This window comes from Phyllopteryx taeniolatus, chromosome 9, assembly GCF_024500385.1.
Source record: "Phyllopteryx taeniolatus isolate TA_2022b chromosome 9, UOR_Ptae_1.2, whole genome shotgun sequence".
Taxonomy (NCBI): Eukaryota; Metazoa; Chordata; class Actinopteri; order Syngnathiformes; family Syngnathidae; genus Phyllopteryx; species Phyllopteryx taeniolatus.
The window spans coordinates 13,889,973-13,914,864 of NC_084510.1; the positions used below are offsets into that span (position 1 = coordinate 13,889,973).

Here is a 24,892-nt window from a genome sequence, read left to right on the forward strand (position 1 = left end):
GGCATATTTTCCAGAAAATGTTATGAATTCCTAATTTTTAGACTTTGGAAGTTCTACTGTACCCTCACCTTACTCTATAAATTAGGCTTCAATTACATCAACATTAAGGTTGTTCTTGGTAATAGAGCGTCACTCAATGTAATATTAACAAATTACCTGCAAAAATGTTTTTGTTAATGTGACAGTACTGCCCTCTGCTGCCCACGACTAATAATTATTAAACGTGTTGAAAATATGACTACTGTACAGCTGTGGTAGAAACATAATGGACATTAAAGCTTAAGCAATGTTTATCTGAGAATAAGTCAAGGAGATTTAATTGTTTCTAAACGAAACAGAAAACGTTAACATGAGTCAGTGTGAAATGTGAACAGAGAGACACATTACAAAGTAGGCAAAAAGGTGGACACAAACTGTTTTACTGTGGACAAAACGATATGAAAATGAAGAGCACAACTATCACAAGGCAGACAATATATTGTTGATGAAGACAAACATTTAAAACGTTCAAATGAACTTGTAGCCATTGATAGATATGACATGTTTTTTTAAACTACATTTGTCCATCCAGCAATCCATTTACCATATTATTAATGGTTTATCATCCGCAAACCTCCAAATTGTATGAGATGTGTAAAATAATGAACTTGACAGAGTGGAGAGTGTAGTTATATTTTATGAAGTACAGAATGTTTTCTTCCATGCGGTACATGACCTGCTGGTATGTCTGCCTCACAGCTCGAAGATTCTGGGTTTCAATCTTTGCTGCAGCCAAGTAGTAGACTTTGCATGCGTTCCCTCTGCTTGCATGGGTTTTCTCTGGGTACTCCAGCATTACAAAACCATGTTAGGTGCATTCAAGTACTCTAAAATGTGGAAATGTGTGTATTGAGAGTTATCTAAATGTGCCCTGTGCTTGGCTGACGAATCCAGGGTGTACCCCACTTCGCATCAAAAGTCAGCTGGAATAAATTCCAGTTCACCCGCAACCCTAATAAGGAAAAGTGGTACATAAAATGGATGGATGGCTCCTTTCAATTGCACATTCAAAAAATGTTCAGCTGGGCTATCTCAGTACTAGTAATGATCGCATATTCACAAAAACAGAACTGCAGAGGTTTTACGCATAAAAACTACACCCATATTTTCCAATTTAAAACTAAGCTAATGCATTGAGCACGGTGTCAATTGAAATGTTTCCTGTCCTGGAATTTTACAACACTGCAATAAAAGTATACACATAAATCGTGGTGTACCAGTTGTGAGCACTGCCTCATCTCTCAGTGATGATTATGATCACCTTCTCCTGCTCAGTCATGAACATGCACACTAACAAGTAGACTTCGCCCTCTGCAGTGCAGTGCAGTCAGTAGCGCTCCTCTTCATCTTCCTCTCCCCTGTGCGAGCCTCCCTGCTGGTCTGACCGATGCCCCGATCCAAGGAGCTGGACGTCCGAGCCGTGACTAGGCTCCACACGGAGGTAGGCCCGAACGTGATGGCGCTGTGCCACAGAGCCGCTGAAGTCAATGACGTGACACTCGTAGGTGCCCTCGTCTGATGGCTTGACGCTGGACAGGCGCAGTTTGTGTGAAATGTTGCTGCCGGCCACTTTCACCACCTAAGAGGCACAAAAATGATTGATTTAGTTGTTAAAGACTGACTATTTACAACTCATTGACTTGTCTTTGCCTTTGTTACTGATGATATTGTCGATTGTGTGGATTTGATTGTTGGTTAACGGCACCTAGAAGTAAATGAGGCAAAATGGAGTGCACTTGCTGGCTTCAGTCAACAGAGCTCTTGTTGATTCAGTCTCAACTAGTTTGCAGGCTAAATTAGAATAACATGACATCAGCTAAGGAAACTTCAGCTACCTCCATAAATATCATCACAGCACACTTTGAGAAGCGCTATTCAGGTTAGGATGGCACTGGCATTGAAGACAGAAAACCTTTCCCCAATGTCTGTCATGGGAATTCCCATCTCATCTATTTACACAAGTGAACAACTATCACCCTCCTACCCACACACCTAGTGGTTACCTAATCTGATGCAGATTTACTACAACATAAAATTGTACAGCAATGCCACTTCAACAAATTACATGGTTGCATCTTTACTCCATCTCTGCAGCTGAAGTGATGCCCCTTGCGACCATACCACAGATATGAAGACGCAAATCCATCTATCCATTTTCCATACCGCTTGTCGTTATTAGGTTGCGCGTGGGCTGGCGCTTGTGCCAGTTGTCTTTGGGAAAGAGGTACGGTCTGGATTGGTCGCACGCCAATCGCAGGGCACATAGATAAACAACCATTCACACCAATTTAGAGTCTTCACTGAACCTAACAGGCATTATTTTTAGAATGTGGGAGGAAGCTGGAGTATTTGGAGAAACCCATGCAAGTATGGAGAGAATATGCAAACTCCACGGAGGCAAGAGAGAAAGGTCGCTCTTTTCAGTCTTTTTCAATGAAAATTCAATATTATATTCATTGGCAGAACGATGTCCCATTGGGTAGCTCATGGCATGTTCTGCCCGTGCTTGCGTGTATTTGTTTCAGCTCCCTTCCAAATTCCAAAAACATGCATGTCAGGTTAATTGAAGACTTGAAACAGTCCATTGGACTAAATGTGAGTGCGAATGGTTGTATGTGCCCTGCGATAGGATGGCAACCAATTTATGGTGTACACTGTCTTATGCCCAGCTCACTGTCTTAGGATCCAGCTCACCTGTGACCTTAATGAGGACAAGCGCTATAGAAAAAGGATGGATGCATTGTATTAGTTTGAGGCATCTTAAAAGGTACAGTATATTTCCATCGGATGTCTTTGCTATTTGGGGTAGAAGTGCACATGCACGTTATGGATTCATAAAATACTGTATTTGGTTCAGTTTTCACATTGGGTTACCAAACAATCACATATAGTGATGTGTGCTACTGCAAGATTTGATACCAAGTAAATGCCAGGCCAGTATGTAAGATATTGATAATGATACTGTCATGATCTGTGCAATGCAGTTTCTCCTTTGGAGCTTGGTTGGCGCTTTGTGCCTCTCTCTCTCTCTCTCTCTCTCTCTCTCTCTCTCCAGTAATCAGCATCACCTTGGCCGTGCACCTGTCTTCAATCAGCACTCATCACTGCCTGCATACACTAAACCTGTCAGTTCCGGGAAGCCGTCGCCTGAGTATTGACACTTGTTGGTGACTCACCAGCCGACTCTCGTACTTCCAGTAATTTTTTTTTTATATGAAAGTAACTATCCTGCATCTGTGCTCAACCGATGGTGTTCTTCTCCGTCTCCAGTGTTCCTTCGGTGCCTTCCCCATCTTGCTGACTGTTCCAGCCACGCCGCCAAGCTACCCCACCTGCTTACGTTCCCGCTTCCTGCTCGCTCCTTGTCCCGACGGTCCACCACCTCGCCTGGGATATCATTACCCTGCGCCATCCTGCAATAAACCATTCTAAATCTACTCCCTCTGCCTCAGTCTGCTCAATCCAAGTCACATCCGACTTCCCATCGTGACAGATACCTTTTAACAATTAAGGTTGATGCATCATGAAATTGCAAAATCTGAATGCTTTTCCATGACCGTAGAGGTTTTTGTGCATTTCCCCCCCCCCCTTTGGAATACTAATTTGCTGAAAATCAGGAAACTATTCGGCCAAGGTTTATAAGTGGGTAGAAAATACTTTTTTTCCACTTGCTATAGTGGAAATGTAGCAGGTATACAGTATCCTCTTTCACAGTTAAAAAAAAAAAAGTATTTACATTAAATCAAATCTGCGATGTATTATATCAGTACATTTGTTTAATCCCAGTAAATGTATGCATTTCAATAACAAATTTCTATGGGATCAAAGTATTGCATCAAGCATAATTTACTGCATACTTTTTGAGTAGACCTAAGAAACCAATGGCACTTTGAAAATTAATACTGACACAAACTATCAGGGGTGGGAATTGATAGATGAGGTCTGCAGACATATTTCAGTGGCCAGCAGTTATTACCAGCTCATTCTGTATTTAATAAGGGTACTTGCTCACATTGGTTGTTGCCACACCGGCCAAGAGCAGTGACTATGCACAGATTGCTGCAGTTACGCAACGTCTCCATTTAAAGGGAATGAGAGGAGCCGCTTTAATTGGACAGGATTGAAGTCGGCTATCATCACGTCCACACCAATGCAGATGTCCCTCTTTAAATGCACTGGTCCATGGAATTGCCAACACCGGTTCTAACCTGCCTCCGCACAGAGTTACGTCACACCAGTCATGCAAATAGAGCCCATTGTGTGGAGGTGAACTCAAAGCTTGGTTGAAACAGGGCTTTGTACTTACACTAATTTTAGTGGCATCTTTCAACATTTCGTCCAGAGGAACAACCTGCACACAAAAAAAATGTAGTCAGTTAATCAGTTACTGTAGACGTCAACAGAAAAATGTACACTGCTGTTGAATAGTAATAAATCAGTAAGCACAATTTGTTTTTTTTAAGGTTTTCGTAACATAGTTAACTTCTTTAAATTGATATTCTGCTCAAATTGTTATTTTTTTTCTGCTAGCTGATCTTTATGTATATTTTTTCTAGCCTCATACAGTATGCATTCCAATACTGCACAAGCGCATCCTCAACAGTACGTACCCATCTCAGAGCTCTGCAGAATGTGTGTGTGCAACTGCAAAGATGCATTTCTTTTGGGTATTAATATGAATTATGCATGGCATAGACATTTTCAAAATCTATTTATTTTTCAGTGCCAATTACAGTGTCTGGAGGTGCCACAGGAGAGTGTAAGTTGCCCCATCCTGGGAGGGAGTCAACCTGTTTCTCCGGTGTTGGCAACAGCCAGTTAGTAATTAGTCCTTCATTTCTGTGCCAGGGGATTTATGGGAGATATAGGATTGTCTAATAGTCAGTGAGCTTTAGATTTAGTCCAAGATGTTAGACCCAATACTCTGGACCTCATAAAATGCATAATATAGTGCCTAAAATCAACATATCAAAGTTTTGTTTCTGTCGTCATTTGCACTCTTTGGGTTTCTTACTTGTTTGGTGTCAATGTATAACATATAGCAGACCATTATAAGTTGTCATAAGAAAGCAAGTTCTACATTGATACAGGATTTATTTTCTAAAGCTAAAACTGCTGACAAAGCAGACCTAATTCTGCTTGGCGAAGTGTACCCAAGAGGTCCTCTTTTGATTATTGATATCATTTTATGGCCTTCTGACTCTTCTCCCTCATTTTTACTGCCCCACAAAATCTAACAACTTCGGTACCTTCATTAGTTGTAAAATTGGAAACATCCTTTACCGAGTGGCCCTCACAGAAACGTTCGCACACATTACATGGTCCAGCTGCCACTGCAACGTTAGATAATGGATGAAACTTGTGATCTTATTCAACAATATACAGGTAAAGCCTGGTCTCCGCTCAGGTCATCCTTGAAAGGCATCCATAAATAAATGCATTATTACAGTTGAAACCTTCAGGTAAAAATATTCCCCAAAACAGAAGCTCTATTAAAATGATCACTGAATTTAAAATAGATGTGTGACGTGGTAACAACAATCTGCTCAGTAGTACAAGATTGCTTCTCATAAAAGTGTGTTTTATCTGTAGGGCAAAAGGCCGTTTACCTATGTGGACCCTTTCCGTCCAGCCCGCTGGCATGGTCTCTGCAATGGCAAATGTATCGTTTACACTATAGTATCATATTAATTAATTCACTTCTACTCATTCCATTTATTTTCCATTTATGATGCTTTAATATGAATGTTGACAGGATGCTCTCAAAGTGTCATAATCTACTTTACAAGGAGTTTCACATTACTTATTCTTTTTTCATTCCGCACTCTCGCTCAGAGACTCTAGACACAACCGGGATCCTCTTTTGTCGCTTATCGTGTGATTTTTTTAATACCAAAGACAATTTAGATGTTTTTATTATTGAGCCAACCTCCAGTTTGTCACGTTTACACAAATACATATTTTTCTCTGTTACAGCCTTGAGACCCGCAAGGCCAGGTGTCTGGTTGTTATGGCAACTCATATCTGCTTTCAGAAAGATTGTTCTGAGTCAGATCTTTATATGCTTCACATGGCTTTAATATGAAGCGTTAATATGTCACAGTTAGCCTTGACATGCACACAAAGACAGCAGGGATGTAAAATTGTATAAATTGTTGAACGCTGATGAGCAATTTCTGTGTGGTAGCCCGTTACAATTGTTTTAGTCTTATTGCATTGCTCATATAATGAAGACAACAAAAGATTAACTCCATTATCCATTCCATTTCCGAGCCGCTTCTCCTCACTAGGGTGCTGGAGCCTATCCCAGCTGTCATCGGGCAGGTGGCGGAGTACACCCTGAACTGGTTGCCAGCCAATCGCAGGGCACATAGAAACAAACAACCATTCGCACTCACAGTCATGCCTACGGGCAATTTAGAGTCTCCAATTAATGCATGTTTTTTGGGATGTGGGAGGAAACCGGAGTGCCCGGAGAAAACCCACGCAGGCACGGGGAGAACATGCAAACTCCACACAGGCGGGGCCGGGGATTGAACCCGGGTCCTCAGAACTGTGAGGCTGACGCTCTAACCAGTCTTCCACCGTCCCGCCAAGATTAACTCCATTTTCAAATTATTATTCCTCCATTCCAGAAATTTCTCACTACCTAATCTCTTTACCCATGCTGTCCATGGTCCTTTGGTCTATCCAAGCTGCTCAGCACAAACATTAAGTGAACAATAATAATAATAACTCAAGGTTAGCACATCTGCCTCACAGTTCTGAGGACCGGGGTTCAAATCCCGGCCTCCCCTGTGTGGAGTTTGCATGTTCTCCCTGTGCCTGCGTGGGTTTTCTCCGGGCACTCCGGTTTCCTCCCACATCCCAAAAACATGCATGGTAGGTTAATTGAGGACTCTAAATTGTCCGTAGGTGTGAATGTGCGTGCGAATGGTTGTTTGTTTGTATGTGCCCTGCGATTGGCTGGCGACCAGTTCAGGGTGTACCCCGCCTCTCGCCCGAAGACAGCTGGGATAGGCTCCAGCGTCCCGCGACCCTAACCAGGATAAGCGGTGTTGAAAATGGATGGAAAATAGAATGTAACAAACAGTAGCCAATTTATACTTATGTGACATTTAAGAGGGTTAAAATGACAGACATACTGTAACTGTCTGTACAGTAATTAAAGGCTATATAATGGTGTCAGCTTGACTTGGAATATATGTATCGCAGGTAGAATTGACCATTATGGATTTTTAAATTTTTTTTTAAATGAGATTAGATCTATCTGAAAGTGAACCAAATTAATGAGGTTAAATATGTAACATCTACATTACTGTATTTGTTTTATTCTACTGACAAAAAAAACAACAACAACAAAAAACGCCTTGCATCTTACATCATTTGTGATATGTGCAGGCTTCTTGGGCCAGTCACTGTGGTCCTTGGTGTACCACCACTGGATCTCCAAGGAAGAAGGAGAACCTGCCCCACAGAAGGAGCACGCCATCTCTACATCCTCGCCGCTCTGTGTCGTGATGTCGTGGGGCACCTCTGTGAAGAGAGCTGGGCGACCGATTGAAAGATGAACAATCAAAAAAGTGATAATTGTTGAAGGACACAGCATTTGACAAATGCAAAAGGCGACGTGTTGTGACCAATGTTATTCAGAGAGAAAGTATTCCGCGAAGCAGTACAGTCTTCCCCTGCTATTCACAGGGGCTAGGGAGTCGGGACTGAGAGCTGCCACGAATAGTGAACTACAACTAATTGACCACCCCTCTAAAACGGTCAGTCGTTGCTTATACATGTCACAAGATGATGGCAAAACACTACTTTTGTCTTTTCAACTCACTTCCAACAGTTCCACAAAATGGCACCAAAGCAATAGATTTATTAGAAGCAATACTTTTAATGCTTCGGCCTGAGCACAAAAACAGCGAACAAGTGAGTATTCAGCAAATAATGAAAGATAGTTTCCAAAAACAATTCTGAGTCGCAACACTGTAATGCAGTATTTGTAAGGTTCATTATACACATTTTAATCCCTTAAGCAGAAATCCAATTTATACTCTCCTTTATATTTGTCTTACACACCACACAGTGAACCAGAACACTCACACACAGTCAGTGAAGTTAGGTGTCTTGCCTTGCTCAAGGGCACCTCAAGATTATGCAGCATGAAGACTAGCTTCTCTCAAACAACTAGCTGCAATGTCTTTTTGTCCGCAGCACAACTCCAAATGTGACCCTCCAGTTTCAAAGCCCAAGTATTTACAGATGAGCCCCTGTCACCTCAAGAGAAGTTTGACTTTCAGTAACTTTGTGAAGGGCAGCCTTATCGATCTGCTGCAGCATGCGCTCTTACGTGCATAAGGCGGCTGAAGGCATTATCAACAGCTTTAAATGACAGTTGTCCTTGCATTTTCCCTCTCAATATGAAAGTTCTAGCTCTCACGGTATGCGCTACGTTTCCTGAGCGCAAAGACCTCAGAATCTCTTTACTTGGCATTCAGCACAGTGACAAGCTTATCCCGGGATGCACACAAATTCCAAAAGCAAGTCTGAGAACGGAAACAGCTTGACAAGGGATTTGGTATCATTTGAACTACTCGACCTGGCAGAGTCACGCCCTTGATGCGGTGCAATTCACGGCCTGCCAGTGGTCTCATTTGTCAGGAGAGATGAACTGACATGAGTGTGGTGTGAAGTGTTAAGAAAGCTGGGAGCAAAGCTAAGTCCCACACAAATGCAGTCTAACAACAATGGAAAAGCACCTTGAGGGAATACCAGTAGCATTCAAAGAGTATACATAAAAAGTAAATACACTGAGAACTGGTGAGATTGGGCCACTGGTGGGAAGAACCAGAGGGTAAGACCAACAATAATAATATTAAACTTGAGCAGATTCAGTGAGTGGGAATCACTGACTGAAATAATTGTGCACTTAATAACTGTTTATCAATGCAACCGTGAGGATCTCAGTCACTACCGTGCAATGGGAATGTGTGTGCTTGTCACAAACGTAGGTTATCTGGTTGCCATGGCGATGCGTGAACTATTTTTAACTATCGGAATATAAAAATGCTAATTTCAACTAAAATAAACTATGACTAAACTACAAAAAGTAACTATTGGAACTATTATCAACAAATAATTGACCATTTTTCTGCATGACTTGCAACACCAATTGCACTTGCAGCTGCCGGTGAAGCTGTTGTTATCTCTTATGTTGACGTCTGGTTCAGCTCTTTAAAGTTTTACCCCTGATAGCACTTAACTGTCTGTAGCCCTGTTTTTTGTTCTGTTTGTGTTTAACTAACATTACTTTGTCCATTTTAAGCGTAATCCCTGTGAGACTGCATGGCGTTAAAGCACGGACGCACACGCACGCACGGGCACATGACAGACACACACACACACAATTTGTTTCAAGTACTTAGGTAAACTGAAGGTATGCCAGGTTTAGTTTGACTGTGACACGTGAATTTAGATTAAACGCGGGTTTTCACTCTTGGCATCAGTGCCATTTGTTTGTAGAGTGAGATAACACATACATATTTGCTGTGGAAAGGGCTGCAGTAAAGTGTTATTATGAATCCCACTAGAGTTCTAGGCAGGACATACCCCTGCTGCAATACGGCTGGCTGCTGCATAGAGGAAAGGGCAGGCTACACAGATTTAACGAGATGACCATTCCAAATATGTATCACATTAGTATGTACAAATAAAAGCAATCAAGATTGTTAGAGTTAGGGCTAAGATGGGTTAGGGTTAGTGGGATTCATTTTAATGCCACCACACTGAAGTCAGACACTTCTTTTCCTGCCACAGTAGGGCATGTCCTACCTGGATGCAGCAGCCAATGATATTGGAGTGGGTCGTGTCCTGCCTAGAACTCGAGTGGCATTTATAAGACCATCGCAGTTACAGATTGACAATGAGACACTTGCACCAGGCTTCATCATAGAGACATAAGACAATATACAGAACACAGAGAAAACAAGACATGGGGATTAAGAAATTGTACTAAAAAGGTAAATGTGTTTAAATGATCAAAGTTGATATATACAGGGCTGCACGATTGAAAACTGGTTAGCACATCTGCCTCACAGTTCTAAGCACTCGGGTTCAAATCCGGCCTCGTCTGTGTGGAGTTTGCATGTTCTCCCCGTGCCTGCGTGGGGGTTCCCCCGGGTACTCCGGTCTCCTCCCACATCCCGAAAACATGCATGGTAGGTTAATTGAAGACGCTAAATTGTCCATAGGTATGAATGTGAGTGTGAATGATTGTTTGTGTCTATGTGCCCTGCGACTGGCTGGCAACCAGTTCAGGCTCCAGCATACCCGCGACCCTCGTGAGGATAAGCGGTGTCGAAAATGGATGGATTTATACAGGTATATTGTAGATAGCCTAACCATTTGAAGATTCTCCACCTTATCCTCCAATCTGCTTTGCTTTCTTGTTGAAAACACACTACTTTCTTTTTCAATTCTGTTGTCTTATCGCCAAATACAATCTTTGTTCTACCATTATTTTCACTCTGATGGACTGTGTCATCCTTCCCCCTTTGAATTCAGCTCCTCTCTGCCAGTCTCTCTGAATAGGCCAAGCTGCGTGTGTCGGATCTCTGATGTCTGGCATTCAGAGATCCCCCCTCGCACTCGCAGAATTGTTGAATACGTCTGTTGGTTCATTGCCCATTGGCACTGGCACATGATGAGCATCCTGAAAGTGTTACACTGTGTACTACAGGACTTGTATTCAGTAGGCACACACTGCCGCATGTGTTTGGTGGAACGCATACCAATTCACAATAACACCACTAGACTGTCGTATGTTTTATGTAAGTTGTACCATTCGAAAGTAATGAGGCGCTAGCAGGCTGTGAGGAAAGTACACCCCTCAACAATGATTTGGTCTCACAAGTATGCATGCTTGTACACTTTATATAAATATTTACAGAATTGGGAGACCTGATCATGATACCTACTAGCGCTGGCCGATATGGAAAAAGTCTTCCGTCATGATATGGGCCATTTTATATCACAATAATGATATACCACAATATAGTATGTTTTCAATTATTCTACGAAAAATGTATATAACATGCTTTGACTGCTTACTTGTTCTCACTTTATTTGAAGTGACATTAAACAGACCTGTCACAAATGAGAAACACATCCAGTAGTGCTGCATTTAGGGATGCATTTTTAGTCGTCGAGTATCCTACTGAGAATTTTATCGAATAATCGAGTATTAAGATAAAATAAGATTTAATTTAATAATGACCGACCAATTGGATTCCTTTTGTTGATAAGTTTTTTTCAGAAATTCACATTGTGCATAGCAGCAAACTGTAATTTCTTATCGACAAGCATTCTTTGTGAGGCAATTTCAAACAAATGAAAATAAATACAAGGCAAATATAAATACATATCTTGTATCAAAAAACAAAAAAGGCATAAATAGCCTTTATGTTGTGCAACTTCAGCAGCTAGCATTTTTGCGTAATACAGTATGTTCATGTCTGTGCATTTATCAACTTAGACCAGCTGACTAGGAATAACATAAATATTCTTAATTCTACTCTTCACTTTTGGAAGTGGTCAAACTAAAATTAAAACACCTATATTGGAACACATTAGGCACCAGTGTTCCTCGATATTTTATCCATCAAGCAAGAGTGAACCACACTTACTGTCATGGTCTGTGTTTTGCTTTGGGTTGTGTTTTAGTTTGTTCCATGTTTTCCTGTGTTCCATGTTTGTCGTGTGCTCATTAGGTTGTCGTGTCCACCTGTTCTCGTCTACTTTGTGTCGACCAATCAGCTCTCTCCAGCCACTCGTGTCTTGTCCAGGTGTTCCTCGTTGTCTCGTTAATCTGTTTGTATTTAGTTCCCTGGTTTCTTCCACTTCTTGTCGTTTCATTGTCGTTGATATACTGTCTTTGCAGTCCATCATTGTCAGGTGTCATTGTCACTGTCTGCGTCATGTCATAGTTGCCAGTCGTGTCGTTCAGTTATTTCAACAGTCATGTCTTGTTTCTTGTTTTGAAGGGGAGGTTAAAGGGAAAATGGGTGGATGAAAAATGTCTCAGTATACGGATAGCTGTTACCTCTGGCTCCATCATTTAAAACAGAAGAACTGTTCTGATGCCCCTGAACTGTTTCCTCCTTCGTGGCACGTACATTTGGTATACACCTTCTGTCCCACACAGAAGCAATACATCTGTCCACAGACAACAGCGCCATGATTGCAGTCGCTTAGGTCTCTACAGGGTCGGTGCTTGCTTCAATCTAATCATCTAATCTCCTCTGCGTCTGTCGTCCCTTGGCTACCACCATCATGAAATATTGCTCTTAGCTTCCTGAAGTGGATCTGATCCCTGCTTCTGCTGAGGAAGAATATACCAGAGTATGATGAACAACACCACTGCTGCTAAAAACCACTCACAAGTGTTTTGTTTCCTGCATTCTCAGAGCTCACTCTTTGACATTTGTGACAACTGTCATATGCTCCCGCACTTTCAAAGCATCAGTAAAATCATTAGGAGAAAACACAAGAGCAAGCAAAAGTCAAAGAAACAGCATACTGACTTGCATGTAAAGCTTAATAAGGATTGTGTCAGTAATCAAAATAAAGCTGCCAGAGAGGCTTGCTTGAGTAACCTTTTTAAGCGTGTGTTTTACTTGCCTAATGCCTCTTCGAGCAGAGGCGGGAATGATTGTTTCATGATGTACGTCAACACCATGCATTTTTAAAGTGGTCCTTTGTGGCATTTTTCACTCCACTGCATATTGAATTCAGAGAGAGAGAGACAAGACACCATACCACAAGGACCCAAGAAGAGGCTGCTTGCTGGCCACCGAAGACTCATTAAAAATGAAAGAGAGTACAAGAACATATAAATGTATCCACAGACAAACATAAATGACTAAAGCCCAAAAGAGATAACTCACAATCCAAACTTTTTCTCCTCAGGTCTGAGGCAAAATGAGTTGGATCAATCAAGCCTGAGAGGCAGCGTGGGGGACAAACCAACCATTTCTTCTTCTCGACCCTTCAAGCTTTTTCAAGATGAAAATTAGAGAAAACGTATCGGCATAAAAAGTAAGTGTGTGTGTTTTGTGTGTTTTTATTGTGTGAAAGTTTGCATTCTTCACACCGTCTTCAAAGATACTGTACATCTGACAGACACAAAATACAGTTGGGATAAAGAATTACAGAAAAATCTAATAGCAACTTTTCACACTCACACTGAAATTGTTCGGTTTTGGGGGGATGGGGTTCTGTTTCATGCAAATGCAGAGTCGGGCTTTTGTTACCATGACAACCAAGGATGTCGCAATGGTGCATAAGCAAAGGTTACTTTGTGTTGCCAACTTAGACTTCTGCGACTGTAGTGACTTATTTTTCCAAAAATCGACTAGTAGCAAACCCATCGATTTTTTATTTTTTTTTATATTATTTGGCAGAGGGGGGGTGGGCATTATGTGAGACTGCAAGACAGGAGATTCAGAAGAGAGTCGGGCATCACTGGCTAATTTGGCTTATTAGCTTTTTATTTTGTATTTTTTTTTAAAACAATGTAAATGGACATTATTATACCTGATTGTCATTACACTTTTAGGGCTCTATTTTCGTAGACTGCGCAACGTGCACCAGAGCGAAAATTGTGGCTTGCCATCGCAAGGCTTGTTTTTGCCAATTTGGCAGATTGGTCTGCGCCAAGATGGGCATACCGACACAACAGGGGTGTGTCCTTTGACATGCAGCCAGCGCATGTGACAATTTGGTGACCATCTCTAACTTTTGGCGCAGATGATCTCATGCAATTTTGGTGAATTTTATCGAGGTGCAGGCACACAGATACCCCGGCTTCGCGGACATGTTTCAGCCATAGTTCAATCATAAATATGTGAATGGAGTGCCCCGAAATCATTGTAGAAATCTATTTCATTGAACTCATTGTTATTATTATCATCATTATTAAAATCATCCCATGTACTGGTCGGCATGCAGCTATTGTGGTCGGGGGAGATGATGATAAACAGATGATCATTGGAGGGGATATAGGTCAATGAGGTCCACGGTCATACAGTATTTAAGTCACCAGTCGTTTTCACCATCTCATTCTATTTGCACTGCTTTTAAAGAGGAAGAAAGAAGACTTCAACTGGACAGGTTTGAAGTCGGCTGTGGTGACGCCCAAACCAGCGCATACATCCTACTTTAAATGCACTAAGGGGGAGGCCGATCCACAAATTTAACAAAACCTGTCTAGCCCGCCTCCTTGCAGAGTTACGCCAAGTGCAATGCTGGATTTGTGCTAGTCACAAAAATAGAGCCCTCTCTGTTCAAATGATTGATAATTTTTCTTGACAAATGCATTTTAATGCCCTCAATAGTTGTTAGAATGTTCTAGATTATGTTAGAAGTTACTACGTTTCTAAATGGTTATAAATACAGTGTTTCCCATATTTTAATGAAACGGATATAACTTTCTAAATTTAAATGAAATAAAATGTCTTAGTCTTTTTCCATTTTCTTTAGTTCTTTTAAGTTAAAATCTAACCGTTAAACAAATAAAAAATTTATCCAAATTATTTTTTTACTTTTAGAAAAAGATTTTTTTTTTTGCAGCATTATAGCAGAACACACTCTTAATCTATTTATTATTCATCACAATGCACACCAACATGGCTGGAACGGTATATTCGGTCCCGAATAATTTGCAAACTGTGAAATAAAAAGATAAGATACAGGTCTATAGCCTTAACCCTTTTTTCTGGTAAAGCACAACGTTATCGGTTTGCTCTCCTTTCTGCCTGCCTGCCTCACGCACACCCTTTTGCACTACAACCAAAGCAGAGATGAATAATCTGCTTGGCTAAATTGTGACACGTTGGAGACGTGATTGGCCTCTGCAGTTCCTGTAAACTGTAATGAGCAGAAATGCTGTCAAGTTATAATCAAGGCAGGTTAAAATTACAACACTAAAACAATTCCGCTGGTTAAATTAAAAGTGTTCATCAATTTAGTCTACATATCATGTCCGTTCTTAGGCATCTGCCGATTGAGGACGTCTGCCTTAAAAAGTCTTCTGAAACAGGGACTGCTATCCGGAATAATTGAACAAATGCGTCTGGAAGTTAAATGGCAACGTTTGTCATGCGCAAAGGCGCCACCTCATAGGGCCAGCTGGTAAATTAAGGATCATTAACTTAATGGCCCCATTTCCGTCATGCCTGTGGGGCACAGAGGAGAAGAATTGAAAGGAAAAAAAAAAAGACTGTTAAGACCATGACATGAGCTAACTGTGTAACTTTTGCCAAGGTTAGTGTAAATAAGATGTGAACAGAATCCCTCTGGGAGGAGTTATTTCCCTAATTTGATGAATGGCTTTAATAATATGGGAAGGCTGATGCAAAAGGTGAATGAAGCTTGTGTAATAAAGAGACTTAGTACCGACATTTATCTCAATCGTTAATTTCTCTATGTAAGCAACTAATGTAAGTTATTACTTTGCATTTGGAGGCATTTTCACACCATGGTAATAAAAATCGACTGTATTTATGGAAGATATGTATGAAGATGTTGCCTGGATGTATACAGTGTTGCTACTTGACTTACTGTCACTGCTGATTCAAATGCTACACCGGCTCTTATGAAAACATTTTATCACTCTGGCTTATAGTGACAGGAGTTTCCTGTACTAAGATTACTGACAGCTCATAACGGCATGAGGGGAAAACACAACATTACATACAGATAAGCAAAAATAAGCCACGTGGGAATTTGCCAGAAAGTCAATAATGTTGCATTAGGCTCAGATTCAGGAGTAGGGTAAACAGACAAGGAGCTCCTTGGGGAAATAAATGGATGCCGTGAGCCCTTCAGCCTCCATTCAAGGTGGAAGGTAAAAATCATGAACTTAGAGTGGAGCAGCTGTCTGCCTGTTGCTGCAGATCATCCAGACTTGTGGGCTGAATTCTTCATAGCCGTGGGGACTTAATGCACAGGAGCTATTTCCGTTTGCTCGTGGTGTGTGAGAACATGTATTAACATTCCTTGTTGACAACTCATACCCAGGCTGAACTCCCCTGAGATGAATAGTAACGTCACGCTCCATCAGAAATTGTGCACAACCATCAAGAGATGCTCACTATGGTTTGGAGAACAATTGAATGCAGCACTGACCGATATTCTGTGACACCTGAACCTGAAATGATGCCCGAAATGACTGGAGGACAATTAATATGAACAGTTTGACTTCAGTTGAATGCGTTATCTGCTTAGACTCACACCACAAACTAGTATATGAACACACACACACCTTGTTTAATGAATAATTCCTGTATCCATTTGATTCTGAAATGTAATGGGTTCTTCCTCTGCACTTTCAACAAACCTCAACAAACTTATTTCTTCGTACTGCTTATTAACAAACAAATATTAGCAGGAGTGAAACACTTGTGCTTGGCTGAGGTAATAATGCTCTTATATCTTTGTCAGTATGATGGAGTGCAGTTCCACACAAATGCAAACGTCAGCCACAACCTCATGTGGAAATGTGTGTGGAAATGACATGAGTGTTATCAGTCTGGGGAGAGTCAAGTATTTGCGCCCTTTAATCTGTAGGCCTGCAGTGCTCCCTGGATGCACCAATCTAAATCTTGAGTCTTTTTTTGCCCTACAGGTACACTGTAGTTGTTCCATCGATCTGCTAATATGGAAGTGAGCCAAAACAAGTTCAAGTTTTATGGAGATAAATGAAACACCTTTAAATAAATTCATAATTGTACATGTTTATTTCTGTATAATATCATATTTTTTCTTGATGAATGTAACCTTTTAATCATACCTTTCTTTGCTGATTGGTTGGGGAACTAGAGGGTGACAGTCACTCAGTTCACAGTTTCAAGCAGCAAATATGGTTTGTTTCCTTATAAAGGGCTATGTTACCAAATATGAATTATTTTCAATAAAGAATTGATACTTATCTGACACTGTAACTAAAAACTGACAAATAGTCTGTTAAGGGCAGATCATGCAGGTGTACTTACAATGTTGAGGTCGGTAGGTGTAGTTCATCTTACAAGTAGTAAAACACATCATTTCATACCACTTACAATAGACATAATGCATTACAGCTTAAATAATGATCAACATATGAAATTTGTTTGCATTTTAATAAAAGAACATCCAAGATCCAATTGTTTTTCTGTGCAATCAAAAAACATAGCACATGAGCACTCACCCTTCACGTGATAACTGTGCAATATGTCTCCAAGCCCCCTGAAGAGTCCCAGCACCATTACATGGGACAGCAAATGCAAAGTGTCATCCTAATTAAGATGACACCAAGCTGAAGCCTGACACAGGTTCGCAGGCACTAATGAAGCGGTACACGCCCCCACACAGTGTTAGTGATACGCTCACAAGGGATAACTGGATGAATGCTGCCAAACACTACCAACTCTGCACTTTCCTCCAAGCAGAGAACAAGGATAACAAACTGAGTCTGAGATCGAGAAGATCATTACTTTGTTGGTGAGCAAACACTACGAAACGCTTCTTTGTACAGCCTCCTGCCGATACTGACCAACCCGTCCTGCAGATTTATTTTCGCACAGCACCAATACGTTTCATGTTGGGAGGCAATTTGATTTACACTTGAGCTCAAGTGGAAACTGGGCTGCGGGAGCTGAACGGTCCTCAGCCAGATGCATTTATCTGAAACAAATGGGCCTGGCCTGGATCTAACAAGCGCTCCAGAGAGCAACGCTTTCAGGCTCTACATGAAAGCTCCACTGCTTTGGTGAATTAATCAAAGAAAGCGACAAAAAATATTTTTGAAGTAGATTTATTTATTAAAAATCATCAGAGGGGATTTTAATCTTGGTGAGCAGCTTGTGGTCACCCACCCACCTCACTCCGTCCCCCATTTCATGCCCAGTTTGAAACCCCACATGAGCGAGAACACAACGATTATAGTCAATTATAATTAACTCCCAGTGGGAGAAATGTGTCTAATTGATTTTCTAACCTGCCAACCATGGTTAATCTATTTGGAGCTCCAGCAATCGGCTGGGGAGATATATCCATATATCCATCCATCCATTTTCTGAGCCGCTTCTCCTCACTAGGGTCGTGGGCGTGCTGGAGCCTATCCCAGCTGTCTTCGGGCAGGAGGCGGGGTACACCCTGAACTGGTTGCCAGCCAATCGCAGGGCACATAGAAACAAACAACCATTCGCACTCACAGTCATGCCTACGGGCAATTTAGAGTCTCCAATTAATGCATGTTTTTGGGATGTGGGAGGAAACCGGAGTGCCCGGAGAGGGGAGAACATGCAAACTCCACACAGGCGTGGCCGGGATTTGAACCCCGGTCCTCAGAACTGTGAGGCTGACGCTCTAAACAGTCGTCCACCGTGCCTCCTATCCATATATATATATATATATATATATATATGTGTGTGTGTGTGTGAATGAATGCACTCTTAACGATCCAAATCATTCCGTGACATCATCATCCGTGAGGGGGTGATTAGGGCGATATGGAAAAAGTGCTTCCAAACCGTCAAGGTCGAGAGATGTTCAGAAATCCAATGAAGGCCTTTATCAGACAGCTTAAAGCGTTCAATCAAAATAAATTTGAATTAGATTTGTGACTAACTTAAACCAAATTCTTTAAATCAAATCAAACTTGATTAATTGAGCGCTTTTTATACAATATGCATCTCAAAGTGCTTTACATAGTCAAAATCAATCCCTGCTCCCACCACTCATCCACCCAGATACATATGCGCACAAACAGTTATTGTTAACAATCAATATTATCATCGGTTATTGTTTTTGTAAAATCCTTCAAAGGGCAAACCACATTTATGAAAACACAAAACAAATGTTTACTATTGTGTATTGAACATATTTTGGTTCAATAATTTTCTACCAAAACATTTCCCCCTTCTTTACAGTTTCTCTGTTTCCATGGCAGACAAGTTCAAATGCATCTGGGGGTTCATATGGCCCACAGACCAACGGTTGCCCACCACTAATCAAGTTTGAATTCTTTACTGGTTTATTTCTATTTTTCATGGTGAATGAATATCACCAGACACTATTTAAATTTAGAAAAAGACTGCAAATCCTCACTCAATACAAATTGCCACCACCAAACAACAGGAATATCATTTCCAGTGAACATTGCATATTTTGCATGCAAACCTTAAAAAGAATTCAAACTTACCATTTCCAGACAAATGGTTATCCAGCTCACCGGTTCCGACACTGAGTGCCGCGTTAAGTTGAACGTAAAGTCCCACGTAGTGTAATAGCCCCACTATGGCTCTCATTGCTTCCAAATATGTCGACAAGTGCGATGGAAATAGCACATCAGGTGGAGAGCATCGGTCGAGTACCTCCACGAAGCGCAGCCGCCGTCACGGACATGAAACTGAAAGGTTGTGGTTGTGGCGCGACACGCAGCGGCACTATGCTTCTCTGCCCGTGGACGCGCCGACACGGACAGTGGGCGGAAGGAGACGCACGGAGGAGGACAGGTGAAGCGGCCACCAGTGACAGTCAATTACGCGGAGGGATCTCAGACCTATCCTTGCCAATGGTGGATTATTGCAATTATCAAACCATGTATATTGCTGTACATATTTATAGTTACGTATGAGATGTTATAAAAATAAACTAAAATGTATGTGAAATCATGTCAATTTTCAGGAAAATAAATAGTGGAACAGATTGCTTGAAAACATACTGTACATGTACAGTGCCCCATTAAAGGAATGTTTTTACATATACTAACTCAACATATAGCGTATACGTAAGCGTTTTAACCACTCTTGCCAACCCCTCAGCGAGGAAAGCAAAAGTTGGAGCAAACGTTTGCATTGTTAACACATGAGTGTAAATCAGGATTTCCCCAATCTCTGCAGCTGAAGGGGCCTATTTGAAATGTGATCCCTCCCCTGGAGCCAAGCCTCACAAGAATATGATACATTAACAAGATAACGTAGCATAATCTTTACACATAAAGAGCTCAACAAATCTTTATTTGTTCCAATAAATTGGAATCAAACAACTGTCACCCCTCCCCCCCACTCCCAATTAATAAATAAATAAATCTTATCATCATGCAAAGTACTGGAGCGATTATGTGCCCACAGATACTATTGGTCCAAAAAGTGTGCAGATGGGACAAACTTAAAAAAAACAATTGAACATAAAGTTTGCCTGCTTCATAGATTTGACAGCATATTCATTTGGTGAGCCACTAAAAACAAGGAACCCATTGTGGGTACTACTATGCCCCCATTTGTGTTCAGTATACTTAAAAAAGGAAGGTGATGAGAGTTACATTCATCATATGAGCAAAACAAATTGATGCATAAAGTCATTTGTTACAGTAAGTTAATTAGTACAATTGTCACAACAACAAATAAGAGTGCTTCCCTGCACTTGGGTCCTCCACCTTCTTGCCTCCAACACAACAAAAGACCCAATCCTGACAACTGTAACCTGATATTCAGATAGAAAATTACAGCTAAAATGGAAAATCATTTAGTCCTAAAGATCTGTGGGGGCAAAAAAAACAAAATGTTCTGTGTGTCTGCTCCGTTAAGCATTTTCTCTCTGCTCTGTTGCTGGTACAAGGTGAGCTGAAGGACTGCCTGAAAATGAGCAAATGTGTCGGGTGGATACAAGTGAATTTACCATACCAGAAGGCGGTCGCTCAACTGTTTCTATGTCTCTCTTTGCATTCAAGGCGTCAATTGTAATGAATACCTGGGAGTAAAAGCAGACAGAACAACATAACTGCATCTTTTCAAAGTTGAAACGTCAGATTAGAAGTGTGGTTCTCTTGTGGAAAGAATTGCCACAATAAACCTCACTGTACCCCTTCATTGTCAGTGTTTGGGTGTAACTATTTACATGTAATGAGATTTTGTAATTGTAATCCATTGCATTACTGAGAGAAAATGTGTAATTTAATTAGTTGCTTTTGGAAATTTCCATGATTACAATTTTAGTTGGATTTGGAAAATAGCTGCAAAAATTCAGATTTTTTTTTTTCCCCTCATATCATTCTTCCTTTTAAAGCTGATCCATGGGATTTCTCTCTGTGGTCATGTGCCATCCTGCCATAGTCTCAAACATGACATATTTTTCCAGATATGACCTCAAATTGCCAGTCTATTTGAGATTTTGAGAAGGTTAGACTCACTTGAACTTTTGAAGACATAAGAACACTGACTTCTGAACAGTTTCGTCTTTATATTTTTTTATGGAACATTCACTTCTCGTTTGTGATATGAAGTGATATTGTCTAAATTGAGCAAATCTGTCATTAGGTCAACGTGGTATCATGTTTTCCACACGCTGTACACGTACAGTCAACTGTATATGTACACTTTTAGAGGAAACATCCACGGTTCCTGCTGATGCAGTCATTCAAAATCAAGAAAACTAATAAAAATGTAATTATATTTCAAAATAGTTCCACTACTATTACATTTTCAACAGGTTAACTTAATCGTAACCAACTTCATTTTAAAGTAATCTTCTCAGCACTGTTCATTGTACACTTTGAAGGATAAGAAATTTCTTGTCAAAATCTCAAGTTTTTTTATTTGGGAATAGATTCTGCTGTATTTTACCCATTCTCCCCACGGTTGAATGGGTTTTATTCATGTACTCCGGATTACACCCACATCACCAAAAACAAACGTCTTGGTGTAGCGTTAGCCTATTGCATTAACCGAGCAACAGAATATGGACAAACCTAAAAAATTTTGAATCAATGACATGATCGCTTGGTATCCTCATAATTCTTTATTTTAGATTATTTTATTATTTTGGACAATTCCATTCTTCCTAATCACACAGAGCCCTGACATTGGAATGACCTAGAACTGAGAGTGTGAAGCAACATTTCCCACAGAAACACTCCAAAATCTTTTAGTCTTCCCAGAAGGGTGAACTGTTGTGCACTAATTATAAAGGTCATACTTAATGAATTCTCTTAATGTGTAGTATTGTTGAACAATGTTAAAGCTGGAGAGTGAAATAAACTGTCCCTCATTTATGCCACAGAAAAGCATTAGACTGTAAATTCTTAAAGGCATCAATTGTTTTCACCTGCTGAAATGTCATTTACCCACCCCAGACCATTTATGAACATGGGACTTCAATGCTAGATCCCAAGTAGAGCAAAGTGTTTTCACAGCTCACAGAATGAATCACTTTGTTGTGAGACAGATGGTTGGCCAGCCACTCTCCTCTGTCACTGTCATCTCGCTGACCATTTAGGAAAAATTAAATGATGGCAAAAAAAGACAGCATCATTTCCTGGTTCACTGGATATGGCTTTGCGCTTCAGTAAATCTTCACTGTTCATTCCTGGCACAATTGTAACCTGCTGCAGCTGAGAAGCGAGGATGTCGAGGAGCGTGCCGGCAGCAGCAGCTGCGCCACTTTGAGCATCTCTCTGCAGGCTGCCTTCCTCCTGAGGTTAATGTAGCTTGACAGAAACATAGAATGAATAGAGAGAGAGCAGATTGTGTGCTGATGAATGTATTGTGCATCATATTTGATGAAACGGTCCTGATTTCAAATGTCTCAAGTAGAACTTGAGTCATGTACATCTCTTGCAGAGATGCTGTTGTAGGACAACACAGTCTGAGTGATTTATAAAATTAAAATTAAATAGACATTTTTTTTACCTGAGAATTTCCTCTTAAACAAAATGACTCAGCAACTCCTATAAAATGTGGTGGTTAATGAATGGGGAGCCAGACAAGCAGTTTCTATTCTTGCTGTCAAGCAAAGCATTCATATGCCAAGCTTATTACAGCAAGCTTTTTGCACGAGAGGAGATTTAGTTTATCTTCCTATCTTCTCATTCTTTTCAGCCTTTGGCATTTCTGAACAGATTGTAGTCAATTGATCTCTTTTTTAAAATCTTCAATTGTTGGCTGCTACAGAATCAGTTAAATTTGTTTCCTTCCAATTGACAGCTACTGCAAGTGGCCAACCCTTGGATGCTTTTAAGAGCAAGGGGAAGACCCACCTTTTTAATTTAGCTTTTAATATTTATTTATTTTAGTTATTTTACCTTTTCATTTTTTTTCAGTTTTATTGTCCTTTATCCTATTTAATGCAGCCCTATGGGGGGCACAAGTCAGTGCAAACTGTAGGCCGGTCCCAAGCCCGGATAAATGCAGAGGGTTGCGTCAGGAAGGGCATCCGGCTTAAAACCTTGCCAAACAAATATGAGCGTTCATCCAAAGAATTCCATACCGGATCGGTCGTGGCCCAGGTTAACAACGTCCGCCACCGGCGCCGTCAACCTGCAGGGCGCTGTTGGAAAATCAGCTACTGTGGGTCGAAGTCGAAGTCAAAGAAGAAGAAGAAGAAGAGGTGGAAAGCGGGTTCTTCGGCAGAAAGAGAAGAGGAAAACACAGAGCCTAGAACTGAATGTGGGGACTTTGAATGTTGGGACTATGACAGGAAAATCTCGGGAGTTGGTTGACATGATGATTAGGAGAAAGGTTGATATATTGTGTGTCCAGGAGACCAGGTGGAAAGGCAGTAAGGCGAGAAGTTTAGGGGGAGGGTTTAAATTATTTTACCATGGTGTAGATGGGAAGAGAAATGGAGTCGGGGTTATTTTAAAAGAAGAGTTGGCTAAGAATGTCTTGGAGGTGAAAAGAGTATCAGATCGAGTGATGAGGCTGAAATTTGAAATTGAGGGTGTTATGTGTAATGTGATTAGTGGCTATGCCCCACAGGTAGGATGTGACCTAGAGGTGAAAGAGAAATTCTGGAAGGAGCTAGATGATGTAGTTCTGAGCATCCCAGACAGAGAGAGAGTCGTAATTGGTGCAGATTGTAATGGACATGTTGGTGAAGGTAATAAGGGTGATGAAGAAGTGATGGGTAAGTACGGTATCCAGGAAAGGAACTTGGAGGGACAGATGGTGGTAGACTTTGCAACAAGGATGCAAATGGCTGTAGTGAACACTTTTTTCCAGAAGAGGCACGAACACAGGGTGACCTACAAGAGCGGAGGTAGAAGCACACAGGTGGATTACATCTTGTGCAGACGATGTAATCTGAAGGAGGTTACCAACTGTAAGGTAGTGGTAGGGGAGAGTGTGGCTAGACAGCATAGGATGGTGGTGTGTAAAATGACTCTGGTGGTGGGGAGGAAAATTAGGAAGACAAAGGCAGAGAAGAGAACCATGTGGTGGAAGCTGAGACAGGACGAGTGTTGTGCAGCTTTTCGGGAAGAGGTGATACAGGCTCTCGGTGGACGGGAAGAGCTTCCAGAAGACTGGACCACTGCAGCCAAGGTTATCAGAGAAGCAGGCAGGAGAGTACTTGGTGTATCTTCTGGCAGGAAAGGAGAGAAGGAGACTTGGTGGTGGAACCTCACAGTACAGGAAATCATACAAGGAAAACGGTTAGCTAAGAAGAAGTGGGACACTGAGAGGACCGAGGAGAGGCGAAAGGAATACATTGAGATGCGACACAGGGCAAAGGTAGAGGTGGCAAAGGCAAAACAAGAGGCATATGATGACATGTATGGCAGGTTGGACACTAAAGAAGGAGAAAAGGATCTATACAGGCTGGCTAGACAGAGGGATAGAGATGGGAAGGATGTGCAGCAGGTTAGGGTGATTAAGGATAGAGATGGAAATATGTTGACTGGTGCCAGCAGTGTGCTAGGTAGATGGAAAGAATACTTCGAGGAGTTGATGAATGAGGAAAATGATAGAGAAGGGAGAGTAGAAGAGGCAAGTGTGGTGGACCAGGAAGTGGCAATGATTAGTAAGGGGGAAGTTAG

General features: G+C 41.2%; 1 protein-coding gene and 1 long non-coding RNA gene across 5 annotated transcripts; one reads left to right on the forward strand and one right to left on the reverse strand.

The window, feature by feature from the left end:
- Positions 1–111: 111 nt before the first annotated feature.
- On the reverse strand, positions 112–19,550 carry vstm2l (V-set and transmembrane domain containing 2 like). Of its 2 annotated transcripts, none has more exons than XM_061785359.1 (4): positions 19,280–19,550; positions 7,421–7,587; positions 4,346–4,390; positions 112–1,618 (listed from the first exon to the last, which is right to left on the reverse strand). In XM_061785359.1, exons 1-4 carry the CDS (start codon positions 19,383–19,385, stop codon positions 1,367–1,369), a joined length of 570 nt encoding a protein of 189 aa, XP_061641343.1. In that variant the 5' UTR covers positions 19,386–19,550; the 3' UTR covers positions 112–1,366. The 2 variants fall into 2 exon arrangements, with proteins under 2 accessions (XP_061641343.1, XP_061641342.1); XM_061785358.1 differs by lacking the exon at positions 19,280–19,550 and adding an exon at positions 11,724–12,349.
- LOC133483734 (uncharacterized) lies at positions 1,342–3,517 on the forward strand. Of its 3 annotated transcripts, XR_009790185.1 has the most exons (4): positions 1,342–1,480; positions 2,134–2,806; positions 3,095–3,227; positions 3,310–3,517. It is a non-coding gene; the product is annotated as an uncharacterized LOC133483734 (long non-coding RNA). The 3 variants fall into 3 exon arrangements; XR_009790184.1 differs by having other exon boundaries at positions 2,134–3,236; XR_009790183.1 differs by having other exon boundaries at positions 2,134–3,227.
- Positions 19,551–24,892: the final 5,342 nt, after the last annotated feature.